At 38.6% G+C, this 20,247-nt stretch overlaps 5 protein-coding genes across 9 annotated transcripts in view; 3 read left to right on the plus strand and 2 right to left on the minus strand.

The window, feature by feature from the left end:
- LOC133846295 (BAI1-associated protein 3) overlaps positions 1–756 on the plus strand; it is a 72,209-nt gene extending 71,453 nt beyond the window's left edge. Inside the window, exon 14 of the mRNA XM_062281164.1 lies at positions 618–756. The gene's annotated coding sequence lies outside the window, so the exon portion shown is untranslated. The remainder of the gene's footprint in view (positions 1–617) is intronic.
- Positions 683–2,573, plus strand: LOC133846306 (uncharacterized). The gene is made up of 4 exons (XM_062281205.1): positions 683–824; positions 1,110–1,535; positions 1,592–1,846; positions 1,902–2,573. The coding sequence occupies exons 1-4, from the start codon at positions 802–804 to the stop codon at positions 2,164–2,166; spliced, it is 969 nt and encodes a 322-aa protein (XP_062137189.1). The 5' UTR covers positions 683–801; the 3' UTR covers positions 2,167–2,573.
- On the minus strand, positions 2,323–3,927 carry LOC133846305 (cyclic GMP-AMP synthase-like receptor). Its single transcript, XM_062281204.1, has 2 exons — positions 2,898–3,927; positions 2,323–2,799 (listed from the first exon to the last, which is right to left on the minus strand). Exons 1-2 carry the CDS (start codon positions 3,783–3,785, stop codon positions 2,587–2,589), a joined length of 1,101 nt encoding a protein of 366 aa, XP_062137188.1. The 5' UTR covers positions 3,786–3,927; the 3' UTR covers positions 2,323–2,586.
- An 887-nt stretch (positions 3,928–4,814) lies between these two features.
- On the plus strand, positions 4,815–20,094 carry LOC133846296 (protein draper). Of its 4 annotated transcripts, XM_062281165.1 has the most exons (12): positions 4,815–5,166; positions 13,021–13,374; positions 13,439–13,602; positions 13,669–13,794; positions 15,328–15,574; positions 15,648–16,684; positions 17,406–17,612; positions 17,671–18,171; positions 18,238–18,546; positions 18,602–18,757; positions 18,850–18,882; positions 19,003–20,094. In XM_062281165.1, exons 2-12 carry the CDS (start codon positions 13,226–13,228, stop codon positions 19,251–19,253), a joined length of 3,180 nt encoding a protein of 1,059 aa, XP_062137149.1. In that variant the 5' UTR covers positions 4,815–5,166; positions 13,021–13,225; the 3' UTR covers positions 19,254–20,094. The 4 variants fall into 4 exon arrangements, with proteins under 4 accessions (XP_062137149.1, XP_062137150.1, XP_062137151.1 ...); XM_062281166.1 differs by lacking the exon at positions 18,850–18,882 and having other exon boundaries at positions 4,816–5,166; XM_062281167.1 differs by lacking the exons at positions 15,328–15,574; positions 15,648–16,684 and having other exon boundaries at positions 4,816–5,166.
- Positions 11,213–12,492, minus strand: LOC133846307 (uncharacterized). 2 transcript variants are annotated; one of them, XM_062281208.1, is made up of 2 exons: positions 12,355–12,492; positions 11,213–12,254 (listed from the first exon to the last, which is right to left on the minus strand). In XM_062281208.1, the coding sequence occupies exon 2, from the start codon at positions 12,249–12,251 to the stop codon at positions 11,295–11,297; it is 957 nt and encodes a 318-aa protein (XP_062137192.1). In that variant the 5' UTR covers positions 12,252–12,254; positions 12,355–12,492; the 3' UTR covers positions 11,213–11,294. The 2 variants fall into 2 exon arrangements, with proteins under 2 accessions (XP_062137192.1, XP_062137191.1); XM_062281207.1 differs by having other exon boundaries at positions 12,320–12,480.
- Positions 20,095–20,247: the final 153 nt, after the last annotated feature.

Raw genomic sequence — 20,247 nt, forward strand, 5'->3', positions numbered from 1 at the left:
CAATAAAAACAATAACAAAAACAACAATAATAAAACCAACTCAACCTAATTAAAGAACAATTAAGAAAGCTACAGTCGAGTGTGAGATGGTTGCTACCCATTTGGAATAAAAGCTTAGTCTTAAAATATTCTAACCAAATATACCGCAAAAGAACTAAAACAAACCAAAGACTATATTTGGTATATTGAATAATTATATTGCCAGCCACCGCTCAAATGACAAATTTATCAACTACACCGCTTGGTTCGCTCCCGATCACCAACGATCAACGATCAACGATCAATTTTTCGATTAGAGAAGAGAATATAACAAAAATATATATGATACTTATGTGATACTCATCAACACTTAAGAGATCATCTTAGATGTTGTGAGAGTTTTTCGATCTCGTATAAAACAAAACATATAATTTTGTCACCTTAACGATAGCTTAGTTTTATCATATGTAATTTGTATATTAACGCTACACACAGCATTCAGAGTGTAGTCATAACTTTTCCACACTAATTAAAAGTTGAAAACTGGCTACAAATTTCAACAAGCCAGAGTCAGTAGCAACTTAATTGGAACAAATATGTAATGTTTTGCTTCTCGTGTTTTATTGTTGTTCCCACAGGCAGCTATAGCACTCGTGGGACTTTCTAGTGACAACAACGGTCTACATATACAGGCACCCAAAGCATCACCAGGCAAAACGTCTACTACAGCTCACCAGAGGGACAGCGATTAAGTCGGACACGGAGACGCAGATTAAGTAGATTTCCCAATCCTCCGGCAGGCAAAACGACAGATCTGACAAAATGCACGAACGGCACGTGAAAAAGTAAGAGAACAAAATAACAATGTTGAACTTTTATATATTATATTATAGCCTGGAAATACAAATAAATTATTAGTAGCAGACAATACTTTGCATATGCATGTTGACTCAATATAATATATTTTAATAGTAATTTAAAAATAATAATTTTGGCACAATTGTTCCGCAAGATAAATGACATTTCCTACTAAGGAAATCTATCTATCTTTCTGTAGTTTTCCCAGACAGGAAGCTAAAAAATCTCTTACTGGTATTACCTGATTTACTAATAATTTTTACCGATTGCAGACTGAAGGGCGGTCATTACGTGGCCACACATGGACGTCTCACGCCTGATCCGCCGTATGTGCACTCAAATCGAGGCTACTCCACGGACGGCGAGGAGTCGCATTCGCATCGGGGCCACTCGGAGTATACGCTGGCTCATGAACGAATCTCCCCAAATTCCCAGGGCCATTATAACTCTTCACGAAAGAATCGAGCTGTTCACGGCAATGGCCTGCAAGAGCAACAGCACCTGCAGCATAGCTATAGCCACAGTCAGATGGGTCTCTCCAGCTCCCCAGACAATGGTGGGCCCCGTTCATTGAGCGGTCCACCGCCCACACGACAACCCCCGCGTGCTCCGTCCGCACTGAGCTACGATCAGGCAGGCGATGCGGGCAGCGACATCTATGTGACCAGTGCCGCATACAAGGCGCCCTCTGAGATCAGGCAAGTGCACCTTTCAGTACACACAGGTTACCAACTAACTATCATTGTCTCTACAGCCGCTACAGCCATCGTCCAGTGTCGCGTGGGGCGCCCCGCAGCGTCTATTCGGTGGCCAGCACAGCGAAGACGGGTCGCAGCGGACGATCGACAACCCGACGTGGCGCAAAGATCGAGACGATGTCTGCACCAAACCCTTTTTGCCCAAATGTCAAGGGCGTTTGCTGCCTGATGCTGTTGCTTAATCTGGGTCTTATTCTTGTCACCCTTGGCTTTGTCATCGTGGTGCAGTTCTATGAGCCCGTATACGTTTGGTAAGTGCATATCCATTCCGTTATCATACTCTCGCTTATGCTAATGCTCTTACAGGGTATTGGGCATCATATTTTTGATATTTGGCTTCCTCACGCTGATCGGCTGCATGATCTATTGCGTGTATGTGTGCCGCGATGTGAAGACGCCTTCACAGGTGCGTAACGAGGATCTCTATTGGACGCGGCACTGGCAAAAGAACATTGGCTACACGCCCCAAGAGATCAACTACAAGGCGGACAAGTACGATGCCTACTCCGATCGCTATTCGGTTAGCAAACTGAGTGGCAAGTACTCGGATCGTGAGAGTCAGCGATACTGAGATCAAGATAAATAAAGAGTCAACGGGGATGACAATCAAGTTGATCAATTAAAGTGATCTACTGACTGCATAGATCCTTGGGCGATTCAGCTGCCCTTGTTGCTCGTAATCGGAAAAATATCTATTTTTATTGTCTAGGCAAATAGTTTTAAACGGTTTATTAACAAGGCCTCAACGTACCTGCTGCAAGTTACTTGCTAGTTTGTATGTTCTTTTAATTATTCATAGAGAGCGCGATAGAGTTACAGAAATACAAAAAGAGTATTGAAATGCTGCCATATTTCAGAAACAGATAAAGACGGTTTTTTGGCTAATTAGCGAACTTTTGCCTAAATTCTAACTTTAAATGCTTTATAACACGTGCAAAGCAAAAAATAATAAAAATATACTTAATACAAATAATCCAATTACAAGTCCTCGTCACTTCACTTCGACGCCAAACAACTGATAGAGATCTTCTCCAGTTAAGTAATTAGCATCCCGACGTCGTATCAATTTGTTCAAAATTTTGCTCAGAATTCGCACATATTCTTGCCTCTGCTTCTCGCTCAGCTTGTCGAGGTTGTTGTGATCAGGCGCTAAGTAGAAGGGCAAGTTATTAAGTCTCACGGCATGTAGCAAATTGACCATCATCTGTAAGTATATATATGTTTATATTAACTTCTCTCTAGCAAACTGAACTCGCATTGTTTGTTTATTTAAAAAATGTATAAGACAAACACCCAACTTACACAAATTAGAATGTGTCCTGGTGCCTGATTCCAGGTTACCAACTTCTCGTCCACCGCATTGAGATAAATACTTTTAAGGTGGTAGCTAACGAGGCCGCTCATTTCGTTGGCATTGCGCAACGCCTTCATCAGACGCAGCGAGTCCTTGAGATTTTGTTTCTTGTGCAGCACCAAACGCTCCCAGAAAGGGGCGCATAAAATGAAAGATCTGGGATCATGGGCTTCAGGTTTGTCAAAATATTTGCGAGGCACCGCAAACCACTCGCGATTGCCTTTGGGGTATTTTCGTTGGTCGCGTGGCCATTGATTTGGTTCGAACACAAATACAGGCACAAAATCAAACGAGATCTGGCGGCGATGATTACGATGCTCAGTTGCCAACATTGTGTGGGCTACTCCATAGCCATGAGCCGTATATTCCATGCTGTAGGCTCGTCTATCACTGCAGCGAATATTCTGCAATTTTGGCATTACGGCCGTAATGTTGTCGCGGAACCAACTCTGCACCGCAAGACGATCAACAAAGAATCCCTCGCCATCAACGTGCTTTATACAGTGATGATCCTTACTGTCGGCACGTAGAAAGATGAATCCCGGACGGGCAGAAACTGGGGTTAGACTGCAATTCAATTCAGTTTTAACGTTCATATCGAACTCATCCGGTAAACGAATCCGAATGCCATCCAAGTAACTGCCGCCCAAGCTTAGACCTTTAAATGCAGCTCGGAACAGTGGATCGTAACTTGCCATAGCGTTCACGACGGCATTTTCTATTATTTGCGCATCAGCGTTGAAAGTAGCTTTTGTATTATCGGGAAATGATAATGCGCTTAAAACGTACTCAATTCCTTCACCAAAAGTAAAGCAACTATCTCGATTAGAATTCATTTTAACCGCACAAGTACTTATGTATGTACATATGTATATTCCAAGTCAACACCTCTTTTCTTGGGAAATACAAAATTCTAAACCAGGCATGATTTGATCGCTAGTGATCGTAAATTAAATTTCATAAATATACCAACACTAGGTGAAAACATCGTATACATCGATATTTTCAAATTCAGATTGTGAAAGCGGTTTTGGTATTTTTCATACATTTACACCACATATGAATATTGCGCTCAATATGGTCTCACCATACTTCGAATAATGTCCCATTTCCACAGCCACTCAGTTTTTTCACATTTGATCGAGTCCCGGAAATAGCAAAATATGGGCAACGGTAAGTTTTTTGAAGAAACGAGTTTTTTGTTATGGATTTTTACATGAGGTAAATATAACATTTCAAATATATTGAAAAAAAAAACGGAGAACTCCCAGTTATTGATGCTGTAGAAACAGGGCATTGCAGCTGCTTAATACACCATGCACACAAAAAATGACTTACTTCCCAAAGCTGTTAGCTATGGCACTCCGGTGCTGTTATGTAGCAATGTGGCCAAGCCTGATTTTTCATCATGAAATAAGTTTTGTGTAATATGACCACTAACCATACAATATGTAGTGTATGGTTAGTGATATGACCATCTTAAAGTCCTTGCTGTATAACTCAAACATACTAAACGCCACACATAAATTCAATTAACGTATGCGGAACTTCTACTATAAAGACAATTGTTAAGCGGTATTTTTCACTAGGTGGCAACTCTCAGGGTTTGGTTAATTTGGTATATCCCACAAGATGTAAGGTCACACCCCTGGAAATATAACTGTTTATTGTTTAGAAATAAAGTCTCAAAGTTAATAAAACCTTATAAATAATCAATTTATTTAAATTACGGTGCGGCTACGAGAAATGTCAATAACAGACACCTCCATAAATCGATGTTCTAAAAGCATCGATGCATCGATAGAGCCATCGAGTTCCTCCACCTTCGCCGCTCTCGCTGAGCATGCATTGTTTGGTAAGCAAACAGTTCCTCTCTTACAGCGTTCGAGTATGGATGACTGTGTGTGTGTCGGTAAGCAGCTTCAAACGAAAAATTATTAAAATTGCTGCGTACATAAATCGTTTTGAGTGCGTTTCGTTAAAGTGTTTTGCGTTTTAATATCGCGCGAATATATATACACATATAATACGGAGTGTTATAATTTGGTGCCAAACAAGTTTAAGTGTAAAAGTGTGAATAAATGAAGTAGTTATTGCAAGGAAAGCAAGTGAAAGAAATGCAGTGCATTTTGAGTGTATATTGAGCATATTCCATCTGAGTTTTTTTATGTGAGAACGAGAAAACTAACTAAATTGTTGGAAACACAAATACAAAAGGTAAACTATGAAAACGATTGCATTTCTCCGGACGAAAATAGCAAATGGCGTAAAGAAATATGTGCCATTGTTTTCGAAATAAGTTGTTTTTGTGATTGTTAAATCAGTTGTTGTTTTTGTCTCTGCATTACGAAAGTTCCAGTTAGCTTTGGGCTTTCGAGTGTGTCTCATCGTTGTACGCTAGCTCGTGTGTGTTTGTGTGCGTGTCAATTAGCGTTCTTAAGTATTTTGAGCGTGTTAAAAAGACAGTCAAACCTGTTTGGCTTTTGCGGTTTGTCTCATTCCCTTATTCGCTTATTATTTATCATCGTTTTAAGGTGTTCTTTCGTTGAAAGAAAGCAGCAAAAGCAGCTCAATTCATGGATTAAATTGTGAGGCCAACATATTTGCAAATATTTTCCACTCATTTTGTTATGCTCTCTCTCGCTCATGCTCTTTGTCAATCAAAACAATTGTGTTGCCCGCATCCCGTTCGTTGATTAACAACAGCAGTGAGATAGATATTTGTGTGTATGTAATTTACTGAATGTCTGCCTGTTCAGCAGAAAACGTAGCTTGCTCTTCTAGCCACATGGTAAACAGACACTCATAACTCACACATATCCCGTTTATTTTTCTTTAAGTCAGCAAGCGTGCATCAAGTTCTCCTCACGTATTTAGCGTACTCGTACATATGTACATACATATGTACATACTACTAAAAGATATTGCTTGCTTGCACAGGGTGATCGACGGGGGTAGCTGGCTTGGATTATGTAGCTTAGCTTCGCATTATTAACAGTTGCTTTTTCTTTTTTTTTTGCTGCTACAGTCGCGTCTAATTGAATTGGCAGACAAGAATGTATTGTAGTATTTACTAGTCATGTGAATGCAAGATTTATTCTCATTTGCTGGCAATTTACTTTTTAAATTCAGTCAACAATTTGTTGAGCCGGTATTGCATCTTATTAAATGCACAGCTGTGTCAACATTCTTACGCTGAGTAGTATTCGTAAATATTGGGGATTACCCGAAAAGATTACCAGTGCCGCTCTAATCAATTTCTGGCGACAACAATTTACTAGCTTGCATTGTGGAGCCCGCTCATGTGAAACTAAATTCCTTGTTCTCATTGCATTTGAAGGTGCCAATTAATCAGCTTAAAACAAAGTACAACAAACTCTAAGCGTTGTGGAAAGAGGCACCTTAATACACGAACTCAGTTAAAGGGAGTTGGTCACAGAATGTAATTATTCAGCATAATGCACTTTAGAGGGTGCGGCAGAACAACAATTCTTGATTCCCTTGGATTGGGTTTGGGAAATGTTTTCCATTACGTGATGCTCACCAAATAACGTCAATGTCAGTCAGGAATGATGAAAAAAGCCCAGTGCAAACAAGGAAGGTGCGTCGAGGTGAACCTGTTTCTGTCTCATTATGAGAACCTTTATTTTTCTTGATGCCGTAGTACATGGCATTTTACTGGCATTGTTGTCGCTCTTCCACTCTTTGTTTCTTTCATTTGGCAGTTAGCCTTAAAGCAATTGCATTCTCTGGAAAAAAGTGGGTATGCAAACTGTTGAAACTTCTGCTTGATTACACAACATGTGGAACTCCATCATACACCTTCTAAGGTGTCTGCTGACGAGGCAAATCAGAAAACCGAATCAGCCCACCACTTTGATATCATTTTACATTTTTGCATTGAACTGACGTTTGCGAATATAGTCTGTGTAGACTTAAAACTTTGGACTATTTGAGTACGTGCACGTTTTATTTGTCACACATTGCCGGAATGAGCTCCCTAAATGTTTTGAACGTACACAAATGACTACCTAATACAAGATAATTACATATAATTTATTTCAATCGCTGTGGCTCGAAAGCTTCTACTAATAATAGATAAGACTTGATATTAAGTGAAATATGTTCATTTTAAAATCGAGAACGTGAACTAATTAACTATATATACCAAATGTAGTAATAATATTGTCTGTTTTGCTGTTTGTCCGACTTTACAAAATCTTGCTTTTAGTATAGTTACATACATATTCAATTTGTATCAGAACTCTTCCATTCTTTGTTCTTCTACAAGCAAAAAACAAAACAACTTAAGTAAATTAAGAGCAGCAGCTCATTAAATTAAAAGTTATTCAAGGCACTGCTTCCACTGCAGAATTTAATCTCCAACTTTTGAATTAAAAAATTATTGCTGCATCAATTTAATTGCTGGTCATCTTGCAAAATTCTTTCATATTGTTTTTTATGTTTATTTTCCAGTGCAAAATCCCCTTTAAGGAAAAATGTTTATTTTCCTTTCAATTATTTATTATTACTTACTGCTGCTCGTATAATTATTTTTAACTTACGCTGTTTGCCGATTCAGGAATTTCAAATGAAATCAAAACAGCGATTGGAACTGATCCAAACTGCGACTTATGTTCCGTTTACTTATTAAAAGCAGCTCGACACAAAGTCATGTCTCAGCTCAACTGCCTTTGTTCAGTGGCTCTCAACTGCGCCATTTAATGCGATTGAATATCATTTATGTAGACTACACATGAAGATATGTACACTTGAAGCTAGCCACCCACGCTGATAGCAGCGTTAGCGATGAATGTATATACATACATACATATACAAAAAAGTCCAGAAAAACATCTGAAGATACGGAGCTAATCACATTCTGTGTGCATTGTGAGGACATATAGAGCTCTCAGAAAATTGTGATATATGTTCCGTCTGGTTGGAAATTATATATTTGTTAATTAGGTCAACTAAAAAACAGTTAGTTATTTGATCTACGAAGTGATTCAGGCTGTTTAGACAAGTACTCAACAAGAGATTGACAAGTAATATTCGGTGCGCTATCGATTGAATATTATATATACATATTTGATCAATGAGTTGATAATAAACAGAAAGTACCCACTTTCCAACTGCACGTTTGCCATATGACAAACCGCAAATCAGGATAAGCGTTAGCTTATGAAATATATTAATTATTAAAATTAGCCCTCGTGAATGGAAGCAATGCCTAGTAATTGAGGCACAAGACCAGATGTTCGATTGCTGAATGAATGACTAAACTGGCATCGATACAACTTTCCATTGAATAAAAATCACAATGGGCATATGAGCAATAGATGTAAATACAACAACATACTCGTATACAGATACAGACACAACCGCAAATAGCCTAAGATGCCGGCTAGTTTTCTGCTCTCTATCTATCTATCTCTCTCTCTCTCTCTCTCTCTCTCTATTTCCTTCCAGCGCTTGCCCCGCATGACTCATACGAGTCATTTTCATTTAGTTCATTAACAAATTGTAAATACAAAAATGTGTATACTACAGACAGAATTTAATGTATGTACATAAGTGCATAATGCAGATCAGAAAAGCGACTCCAAATAAACACAACCCAGGAAATGCATAAGAATTCCTGTAATTTTATGTTATAAATATTTGCAATAGTATGAATATCTAATCATAATTGCACAGATAATAAGATTAACATTGCAGTAGACATGACAGTTCCTTGTCCGATTAAATTGCTTGTATTGAATGTTTGGAAAAATATTTCCTATTTGAACTCTAAATAAATACATTTTATAGCGATTGGTGCTCTTTAGATGCAATGATTCATTTAGCCGGCATAAAGTATCTGCATGACCGTCTGAAATCTGTGCGTTTATATTATTATATGGAAAAATGTAATATATACATATATGTATATATTTATATGTACATATATACATGTGTCTGCTTCTTGTGTAGACATAAATTAGTCACTCGGCAGGGCATCTTATCGACAGCGTGTTATCAGTCATAACGCGAAGGAGCAGCCTTATCTGTAAAGAGTTGTAGATTGGAAGAGAAAGACAGATAAGCTAATCTAATAGTTGTAATTGTGTCGAGCAATTGCTCGAGCCTTTCTGATTTTATTTATTTTTATTGTAAGAATAACCGTTAGTTTGAACAACATTTTTCAGCTCCTGACCGTGGTCAAGGCTATGGCAATTCAATTAAACAAAGCACGTAATTTAAGCTAATGGCCTGGCAACCATTTCTTCAGTTTTCATCTCCTACACTTAAAAAAAAATGTTAAAAATAAGGGTTTTGTTCTTAGTACTAAGAATTTTGGTTCTTATTTTTTATAGGATTTTTTTTTTGTTTTTTACTAGTTTATTATTTTATTAGCGCAATTGCAGTTTTTCATTATTTCGCGCAGCATTTGAATCCTGGTCATCCTTTCTTAGAATGCAATAAAGAATAGTTCGCAACACCTCGACTAACTGAGTTTTGACCGAAAGCACTGAAAGCTAGATAAAAACTTTATAAAAATTTCGATGGATTATAGAATTTTATAACCTAAATCTAGTATTTTTGGTCGTATTTTCAGACTAAAATTCTTGGTTTTAAAAATTTGTTTTTAAAGTGGTTCTATTTTAAGAACACAAGACATATGTTCTTGATTTTAGAAATTGGTCTTTTTTTCAGTGTGGATACATGTACACATTGATACAAAATGATATATGTACATAGTTTTGGTAGGAAATTTCGTATTGTCACGCGATTAAGATTCACGTGCCACTATATATCTGTAATTATATTTAATTATTAAATCTAGATATACTAATCTATCATTACTGGCAATTGTCGACTGGTCACGAAGCCAAAATGATGACAGGTATTTTTCAAATGGTGAACAATGTGAATTCTACAAGAATTTGAGTATTTCCAGTTTTAAAAGCGTTCTGTTGTTGTTTACCTTAAATGTATGCAGTGCGTGTTTAAATATATCTGCACAAATGAGGACGACATATGATATTATATTTATTTCATGTATTACATTTTCTTTGTAAAACTTCTCCGTCAATGCTGTGCAACCTATTGCCATTTGATCGTTTGTATCCTGATCGCTGGACTTCACTTGGGTTATTTAACATCTAGTCTTGACATAATTGACACGCGTCTTATTTCAAATTGTGTATAAAGTACTTTTTAGTAGGTAAATTGAGACCCTCGGTGCCCTTTAAGCTTATCTCAACTATTACCTTGAAACTCGTACCGAAACTAGAGAAGCTTTGTTTTGAAATAGCTTTTATTTCTCAGTTCTCTCTTCCTCTTCAGCTTCCTCTTTTGATTTGTTATTACGATAAACTTGAGCGTAAATCCAATTAGCATAAAGCAATTTTTATTTTGCTGAAATTTATAATAAATAAATGACGCATCGCAAAACAGGCGCGCTGTATAGCTTATGACAGTGACTCGAGTACGCAGAATATTATACAGAATACACATACACATTCTCGAATGATATGTGGGGTTTAAAGTGCACTGCAATTGAAAGTGAAATGAACGCAGTTGAGCGTGGAGATCGCTATCCATACTGTGGCGACTGATGAGCAACGGAAATGCTTTTGTTGCTCTGCATTTTTATTATAAAACAAAATAGTTTAATATAACAACTATTTAATTATGGATGCGTTTCTTTTTTCTATTTGCAATTTCTGCGTGTGAACTTATATTTGTCTGCATGGTCTCCGACGCTAACTCTAACATTTATTACGACCATCTGATATATATTTGAACATATACAAATTACTATTAATGTCCTCATAAAGCATTAATTGCATTACTTACTTCAGATTCTTACAATTTGCGGTAACTTATATTTTATAAAATTTTGAATATTCGGATTGTTTACTCTATGACCAATTCATATTCATTTAAACTATGAATTCATGTAATACTTCTTGTAAATTATTTGACTAAACTAAAAGGTATACATAAACTTTGAATTAAAGGAATAGTGTTACAAATTTGGTATTCTGTTCAAAATCATTAAGCGATTTCACTTTTGTATTCAAATATTTGAATTATACGTAAACTTATTTTTTTTTATATATAATTTATTGCCGCAAAGTAAAATGCTTATGTATAGAGTGCAAGTTTTTGTTTTTGGTATTGGTCAAGGTTAAGAGATCCCTGTAAGAAACATTGTACAAGTCTCGTTAATGGATACTTTTGGAATTTGAAAGTGGAGTATGCTGCTTATCTCTCTTTCTATATTTTTCTCTCTCTCTCTCTCTCTGCTATGTAGGTGTGTAAGTTAGTTTGGCTAACGTCGCGTTTCAAAATCTTTAGCCTTTTTGTTGACGCAGATGGCGATACAGCGAGTTTAGACAAGTCTTGGTATGAAAAAGAGTAGCTACAATAAAACCAATAAGGCTAATAAAAAACAGCCAGGGTGTGATGAGCAGAATACCCAAAAACAGCAATACGTCGTTGACTTTTGCGTTGGCCATGCGCCACAGGAACTGACGCACCAAGCTACGCAGCATGAACTTGGTGCTCCACAAGCGATAGCTCACCTGGGTGAAACGTATGCCCATTGATACGCCATTCACCATCACACCGGCTAAGACGATTCTGAGCAGCTGCAGCATCAGGAGCACATGGCTATAGATAGAGTGCGCACGACAATGTTGCAGCTCCAGCTCCATGCGCTCCTGTCGTTGTAGCGTCATCTTTGACTTGACGAAATCAAAGACATGAACCCAATATTTGCGGGCGGTGCACTTCGGGCCAAAGTCTTTCCTGTGTTGACGATATTCGGTCTCCGAGTCCGTATCGCTTTGATGGTTGCCATGGTTATGAAGTATTGCATCGTTTTGTTGTTCCATGGATCTATAAGAGCCCAATGGATCCAACTGATCCACTCGATCCATGTGCGAATACTCATCACTGGGCATAGCATTGTTATAGCATGATCCAAGTGTCAAGTTGGGCATATCCCCCTCGTAGATGTTGTTCTTGCTAAAGTAGTTAATATTGCTTGGATTGTTGTTAAGGTTATTGCAGCCGCTATAGTTATTACTAGTGTGGAAGCTATCGTCGGTGTCATAGCTGCGGGGCGTGCCACTGCGTAGTCCCCGCTCATGCCCCACAGCCCCCGCATTGCTGCGCTGAGACTGCTGAGCCAACTGCACCAAAAATGGCATTCCATTGAGACCATCATTCCTTCCATACTTTGATGATTTGTGCTGTTGCACATTGAAGACGCCCCCTCCTGTGTACGGTGAACGTTGTTTCTGCATTATCTGTTACAGATTGCATCCCTATTAGATCACATTGAACATTTAAAGTTGGCAGATGATAAACTTACCGCATTTGCTTTCCCAATCTGTAATCTGCAATTACCTTTTGTTTATTACGATTCGTTTTAAGATACGAAGATTCGACTGTGTGTAAATTTTGCTACGCTCTGATATATGACGTATTAAATGAATTTTCTCTCGATCTGTGTTCCCTTAAATTGTAGGCCTACTCTAATCCCTAGAAGAGGCAAATTTTTCATTAAGGCAAAAATAACCTTATGTCGATCAGACTTATACTGTGCAACAATCAGATCTTAAGAATCTTAGTCAATTGGTTAGTTACTAAGTTATCTTACTTTCAAAATCGTTAGTTACATTAGCAAAATGTTTGTATAATAGCCGATTTTCCGCTAGTCCGTAAATCCTGAATGACTTTTTGAACTTATATGCTGAATATTTGCAATTATTTCAGTCATAATATCATTTTAATTATTGAATGTCTTTAGTTGATTGTATGTTCAACAGCTAGTTAAACTTTTTTATGTCTAAGTTTCTTTAAAAGCCACTTTTAATTCGTGTCCTTGGCTTGTTTATATGTATGTAAACATGTTTTTTCAATAGAATTTTTTTCTTGATCACTCTTATGCTAAGCTTCGTTTTATAAAAACCAATTTATACAGTTATTTCCCTATAAAAAGTACTCTTACTATACCACGTAATACATAACCCTTATTCGATTTTAATGCTGATCTCATGTCTTCATTTGCAGTTGTTGCCTCTTTTGTTCCATTGCTGACTGTTTGATTGCGTGATTATACGAGCTCTGAGTCATTCCCAGGAACAAGCTTAATCTATATACACCACCCATACAGCTTGATTGCAGTTGCATCGGCGACTCATTTTAAAGTAATGTGTTGAGTTGTGTTCCTGATACGACACTGAATAACAGAATATATTGGATAACACTGCCAATAATGCACAACTGCGAAATGTCGCGGCTCAGCTTGAAGCTTGCATTGCAACTACTTGCATTGCAACTATTGCTGATGATGGTGCACACCGAGATCATTGATCAAAGCATTGATGAGCCCGAGGGACTCAATGTCTGCAAAAAACGCGAAAAGTAAGTAGCTAGACTAAATATTTCATCCTTAACGAAAATAATCTGGAAAATGTGTACTTTGCAGCTACAATGTGGAGGTGGTCATTACTGAACTCCAGTCATTCCAGGAGCGTGGTTCCACGTGGTGCCTCAATATTCCGCCTAGCTGTCCCACCTACCGCATAAAACATCGTGTGGTGAACAAAACTCAGACTTTAACCAAAGCTCGCATAGTGCGTGACTGTTGTGGTAAGCGTTCTCTTCCATTTCCAGAAAAAAAGGAATACATTCTTTAATCAAATTTCCCTCTTTTAGATGGATACGTACGCCAGGGTAACCAGTGTGTTCCTCATTGTAGTCAGCCCTGTCAACATGGTGAATGTGTAGCTCCAGAGAAGTGCAAGTGCACAGAAGGCTATGGAGGACCTGTCTGCAATATAAGTTCGTTTCATTTTATTATACAAATACGTAGTAGTCGATGTCGCTTTAAGAGATTTGTCTTTTTCCCGTGTGTGTTTGAAAAAACTATACTGATATACCTTGGGTGCGTGGACTTGGCTCAACTGGCAGCTACCGCAATTGCACAATGTGTGCGCTACTCTTGCAGAGTTGAGATACAAAATATTTGCTTCTCAAGATAAACGTAGAATTGAGCAACGGCAGTATTATATTTGATCATCAATAATACTTAATTTCTATTGTCATCAAATAATGTAATTTAATGTTAAACTCTTAGTAGAATATTCAAAGAGAAATTTAGAAAAGTACAATTAGCATGTCTGTACATATTGTAGGTACTTCTACTATAGGCGAAACTACATAGCTGTAGAATGTTAATGTAGTTATTGGACATTAGTTTATTCTAGCAAACCATACGAAGAGAGTACAAACTGTAAAATGGAATTATTACCAAAATTTAGAAAAATCGTGTAGCCAAAGTAGTAGTCCTGTAAAACTGAGCCTTAAATTGAACATACATGAAAGTGATAACTAAGCTAGATTCATGAGGCAAATGTAAATATGTGTATTTTACACTATGTTCATGAAGAAAGGCAAGAGTGAGACCAAGTTAAATGTTAGGGATTAACGAATAAATACAAATTATTAATGTTATGTATTTCTCTGCAAGAGTATCAGAACTTCGGATAATCGAAGAAGCTTTCTCGGTTGGCACATTTGTCTTTTAATTTATATGTTTTTTTTTATATGCTTTTGTTTTTAACTAATCTCTTGTCTTGTAGTGTGCAGTTTTTAAATTTACTAATTATGTTCTCTACACTTTACCACCAACACATACTCACATATACATATACACTTATATAAACTGACGCCTATCTTAAACCCCACTGTGGCTCGCACGCTACTCTTCTAACCAGCTTGGGCTAGTCCACTGAACAAAGCGCTCTTTGGCTAATTCTAAATGTCGACTAACCACGTCTCCACTTCCTGCAACACCCCTTAATCTCGGCAGCTGCAAATATGTCTTTATAATGTGTGTTCGTCTAGTCTGTAAATAACTGCAGCACATATCGGTTATAAGCAACAATATAGTATTTCCCCATAGACAATTTCCTACAGCTCAAATTGTGCACACAAAAAAATGTCTTAGATAATTTAAAAAAAACATTTTAATTGAACTAATTATTGGCATCAGAAGATTTTTAATAGAATAGAAAAAGGCATAAAATAATACGTGAAACGATCTCCATTATTTAGAATTTTGCAATTAATTAGACAACCAAGAATACGATTAACGTACTATATTCCGAACGTTTTAAAATGTTCCATTTTAATATGGGGACTTTGTTTGGATTTCAATAAATGTTCAAAGTAATAGTCATAGTCTTTAGAGAGTGCACTTTTTTTATAATTAAAATAATTAAAAAATTAATAGTCCTAATAGTTATAAAAATGTTGCCACATATAACCGATATGCAGGCTGATAATCTTAATGTGAACACAACTCTTCGGCAGATTGCTCGCCTGGCCTCTATGGCATCGACTGTCAACTGAAGTGCGATTGTCTAAATGGTGCAACATGCGAGCCTTACAGCGGCAAGTGCGAGTGCGCCAAGGGTTACACGGGCACTAGATGCGATGAGTTCTGTCCGCCTCAACGATATGGGGAGCAGTGTGCCGAGGTATGCCGCTGTGAGAACGGCGGAAGCTGCGATCACATCTCTGGCAAATGTTCGTGTGCACCCGGTTTTATGGGTCCCCTGTAAGTGGAGCAATGATTCTCCGATTTGCACAATTCCCTGAAACTGCTCTTTTAATACATACGCCTTCATCAGATGCGATATGCCTTGTCCCGATGGCAAGCATGGCGCCAAATGTGAGGAGGATTGTCGCTGCCAGAACGATGGACACTGTGATCCGCAAAATGGCGCCTGTGAATGTACCATTGGCTGGACGGGCGATGTCTGCGCCAACAAGTGTCCAACTGGGAGTCATGGACTCAACTGTGAACTACACTGTCACTGCTTGAACGATGCACCTTGTCATCACATCACTGGACGTTGCGAGTGTCCGCCCGGCTACATGGGTGAAGTGTGCATGGACGAGTGTCCTCTGAATACCTATGGACGTAACTGCACTGAAAAATGCAACTGCGAGAACGATGCCGCCTGCAGCCGGACTGGCGAATGTTTCTGTGCGCCAGGCTGGGAGGGAGTGCGCTGTGAACGTCGCATTTGTGATATTGACAAGTATGGAATAAACTGTAACAAAACTTGCGAATGCGAGATGGAGCACACGGATCTATGTCACCCGGAGACAGGACGTTGCCAGTGCAGCATCGGCTGGAGCAGCGATCAGTGCACGCGTCCTTGCGCCTTTCTCAAATATGGTCTGAACTGTGAGCAGAACTGCGATTGCCGCAATGGAGCCAACTGCTCGCCTGTGGATGGCACTTGCTTGTGTGCTCCCGGCTTTACTGGACAACGTTGCGAAGAAAGCTGTCCGACAGGGAGCTATGGTCAGGATTGTGCCTTTAAATGCGATTGTCAGAATGGTGCCAAGTGCGCTCCAGAGACAGGCCAATGTCTATGTGCGCCAGGTTGGCGCAACAACAAGTGCGATAGACCCTGTGATCTCAATCATTTTGGCGATGGGTGTCGCAGTAGTTGCCAGTGCCAAAACAATGCCTCCTGCAATCCTATTAATGGTAGCTGCACCTGTGCTCCTGGTTGGATGGGCGACCACTGTCAGCAGAAGTGCGACACGTTCCTCTTTGGAATCGACTGTGCTTTCAGGTGCCAATGCGATACGTCCAACACAATCGCTTGCGAGGCTTCCACCGGCCGTTGCCTATGCAAGCAGGGTTGGCGAGGTACGACTCTGGGCGGTTAAACAAACCTTTATGAGACTCCACTCATCTGCTGCTGTCACTCAGATACCCAACTATGCACTCACACACTTCTTCATACACTCGCGCTTGCCTCTCGATGGACATTTTTCATAAAATCATTTCATTAAAATTCAATTTAAATTTCCCTAAATCAATTCCATGCTTTTCGCATTTTGATATAAATGTGATCAAATTTTCTCTGTGAGCTTCTGCGTCTCTTTCTCACCTTAAAACTTTTAGACATTCTTTCTCTGAACTTGCTTTCTGATCGCATATCTTCTATTGTCATGAAACGGCCCAACAAACAAAATTACTTCAAGTATTCTATTCTTCTCTCATCTTATTTTCCTATTAATCTCTCTCTGTAGTATAGAGATACAGATTCTACTCTGCAATTTAAGTCCACGTGTTATAATCCAATTTCCAATTTCCACTGTCTTTAATAATCACGAGCACATAGCAATGCTAAATCTCCACAAATTTGCATGCAATCTATTTAATCTAATCACTATTCTCTTTCTTGATCTATTCAACTTTCGCTCTGAAAACACACAAATACTCTCATAATTCATAATTACACTTTTATTTTTCATTAATTCATGTTCGCACATTTTGTTTGTTAACATTTCTTATAGTTAATTTGTGTCTTTTGTTTTGCACTCGATGTGTGTTTATTTTCCCGTTTTGTGTCCCGCACCCAAAGGCGTTAACTGCGAAACGAACTGTTCGAGCGGTTACTATGGTGAAAATTGTGATCAAGTTTGCAGATGCCTGAACAATTCATCCTGTGACTCCGATACGGGTAACTGCATCTGTGCACCCGGCTGGACCGGTGTCGACTGCGCCGAGCCATGCCCCGACGGCTTCTATGGGTTGGAATGCAAGGAACGCTGCCAGAAAAGTACGCACGGTAAGTCAGAAATTGAAGATTCTTCATCAGAAATATGTATTCTTATCAATTTTTACAGGCAATACCACATGTGATCATATTACCGGTGAAGTCATTTGTCGCCCCGGCTACTTGGGTCTCACCTGTGAACACGCCTGTCCGCAGGGTCTCTACGGTCCCAGTTGCAAACTAAAGTGTAACTGTGAACACCAGGGCGAGTGCAATCCTGAGAATGGCCAGTGCACCTGTCTGCCCGGCTGGACAGGAGCCAATTGCAATCAGTCCTGTCCCCAGGACACCTATGGCGCTGGCTGCAGTCAACATTGTCGTTGCCAAAATCATCGCAGCTGCCGCAAGAACGATGGTCGCTGTATTTGTTTGCCCGGTTGGATGGGTGACAATTGCGGCTCGATTTGTCCCGAAGGTCTTTATGGTGACTATTGCATGCACTCTTGCGACTGTCCCTCATCCAATTTCCAGTGTCACGCGGCGCAGGGTTGCGTCTGTCGTAGGGGTTACACTGGCGAGAATTGTGATGAGTTGATTGCATCGCAACGCGTTGCTGAATCCGTACAAGAATGTAAGTGACAATCCACTAAAATATTGTCTTACACCCAATAAATTAATTAACTTTTACTTCGTTCAGCAAGCAATGCTGGCGTTGCCCTGAGCTTAGTGCTATTGACCATCTTTATGGCTATAATCTGCGCCGTGTTTCTGTACTACCGCCGTCGTGTATCCAATCTGAAAACAGAGATTGCTCACGTTCACTACACGCATGAAACAAATGGTGGCGGCTGGCCACCAGCGAATCATAACTTTGACAATCCGGTGTATGGCATGCATCCTGAGACGAGTTTGTTACCCAGCCATTTGCGACCCAAGATGAACAATTTTAACCAGAATGGTTCACTGACTGCCGACTACGGTGATGACTCTAATGCCAGCAGCAGAGGTGTGTTCATTATATTTCAAAGTAGATGTCATCATTTTAAACTATATTTTTACAGTGGGCAGCTATTCAATTAATTATAATCATGAGTTGCTCAACAAAAACTTGAATGCCGATCTAACCAATCCAAATGTGTATAATGCCATTGGCGATTCATTAAAGGAGGAGCATGTCTACGATGAAATTAAACAGAAGGAAGGCTACAAAGATCCCGGTAAGTTTTATGATTTCCGATATAAATTAATGCGACTAACAACTTCATGGCTTCCTCATTTACAATGCACAAATACATTTGCTAACATAAAGTGAAAATTTATAGCAAAATATTGTTTTTGGGAGGTAAGCAATAATCAGTGTGCCGTTCTGTCAGTTTTTATAAATATTTTCATAAGTTGTCCCTCACCATATAATATGTATTCAATATAAATTTAAAACTAATTGACTTATTTTTGTACTTAGATGAGTATGATCACTTGGACTATTCTCGGCCAAGTACTTCGCAGAAGCCACACTATCATCGAATGAACGACACTCAACTGAACATCAACCATGACGAAGAGAAGCCTAGCAACGTTAAGAACATGACAGTGCTGCTACAAAAAAAGCCGGAACCGCCAACGGAACCAGAGCCGCAGCATGAGAGCTTTGACAATACCAATCTGGATGCAGCATCGACAGCATCACCCAGCTCGAGTCCAGAATTAAAGTAAACGTTGTGTGCCAGAGTCAGTTACTACGACTCTTACGTTCTGCCTCATCAAATGATGATGCGCTAGCGTAATTGATTTCATATCTAGATCTTTTAGTTTGTATAGTGTTTGATTAATATTTTTATTCAATGGAGTCCTCTTCTTTATTCTATTGTAAAATCGTACATCTTGTTTAGATTCCGACAGCGCTGCTTTCATGTCTATAACGTATTTTGTGCTCAATCGATAGTAAACTTTGTAATGTTATCCTTAGGGCTCTTTACAACCCATTGTTCAACATAACAAAATAACTGGTCCCAACTTTTGTAAATGTTTCGTATTCAATTGGTACCATTTATTCATATGCATATTCATTTTTCATGCACATATCTAAACATAAGTACCTCTTCCTTTTAATAACAAATTGTGCTGTTGATGATTGTATAGCAATTGTGAATTCGAAATTCGTGTTACCTTTTCGCATCCTCAACCCGCAGAGGAGTTAGCAATAATTATGAATAACGCATTATCATATACAAACATATATATTAATATAATCATATCAAATATTTAAGCATATGGTATTTATATTTTATTAAGCAATATATTTGTACAACAAAAAAAAGCTCATAATTGGAAGGTATTGTTGCCACGAATCGAATGCCAAATTAATTTTGTGAGAGGCAGTTTGTATTTCAAATGACGTACAACGTATTGGCCAAGTAGTTTTGATTTATAATTTGTAAAGTAAATTCAATGTTCTTTAAAAAAAATAATATTTTATGTAATTTTATCGTTGCTCATATTGTTTGTCTTTTTTAAGACAATTCAAATAAATATTTGAAATTGCGCGTAATCGAAATGCAGCGTTCTTGTCGATAAGTCTTAAATATTATGGGCAGCACTTTTCCGTCATGCGCTGGGCATCACTACTCAACGTGTAAGCAATTCTGAATTGGCAGCACTGGCGTCAAAAGTCAGCCCCTGAAAGTATGCAACAATATTTTTTTAATTC

The sequence above is a fragment of the Drosophila sulfurigaster genome, chromosome 3 (assembly GCF_023558435.1).
Source record: "Drosophila sulfurigaster albostrigata strain 15112-1811.04 chromosome 3, ASM2355843v2, whole genome shotgun sequence".
Classification (NCBI taxonomy): domain Eukaryota; kingdom Metazoa; phylum Arthropoda; class Insecta; order Diptera; family Drosophilidae; genus Drosophila; species Drosophila sulfurigaster.

Coding starts and splice junctions, on each gene's coding strand:
- LOC133846306 (XM_062281205.1), top strand. CDS start 802: ATGCACGAACGGCACGTGAAAAA. Junction 1,536..1,591: donor AAGGCGCCCTCTGAGATCAG/GCAAGTGCACCT, acceptor TTGTCTCTACAG/CCGCTACAGCCATCGTCCAG. Junction 1,847..1,901: donor TATGAGCCCGTATACGTTTG/GTAAGTGCATAT, acceptor ATGCTCTTACAG/GGTATTGGGCATCATATTTT.
- LOC133846305 (XM_062281204.1), bottom strand. CDS start 3,785: ATGAATTCTAATCGAGATAGTTGCTTTACTTTTGGTGAAGGAATTGAG. Junction 2,800..2,897: donor CAGGACACATTCTAATTTGT/GTAAGTTGGGTG, acceptor ATATACTTACAG/ATGATGGTCAATTTGCTACA.
- LOC133846307 (XM_062281208.1), bottom strand. CDS start 12,251: ATGCAGAAACAACGTTCACCGTACACAGGAGGGGGCGTCTTCAATGTG.
- LOC133846296 (XM_062281165.1), top strand. CDS start 13,226: ATGCACAACTGCGAAATGTCGCGGCTCAGCTTGAAGCTTGCATTGCAA. Junction 13,375..13,438: donor GTCTGCAAAAAACGCGAAAA/GTAAGTAGCTAG, acceptor TGTACTTTGCAG/CTACAATGTGGAGGTGGTCA. Junction 18,547..18,601: donor CTCTAATGCCAGCAGCAGAG/GTGTGTTCATTA, acceptor ATATTTTTACAG/TGGGCAGCTATTCAATTAAT.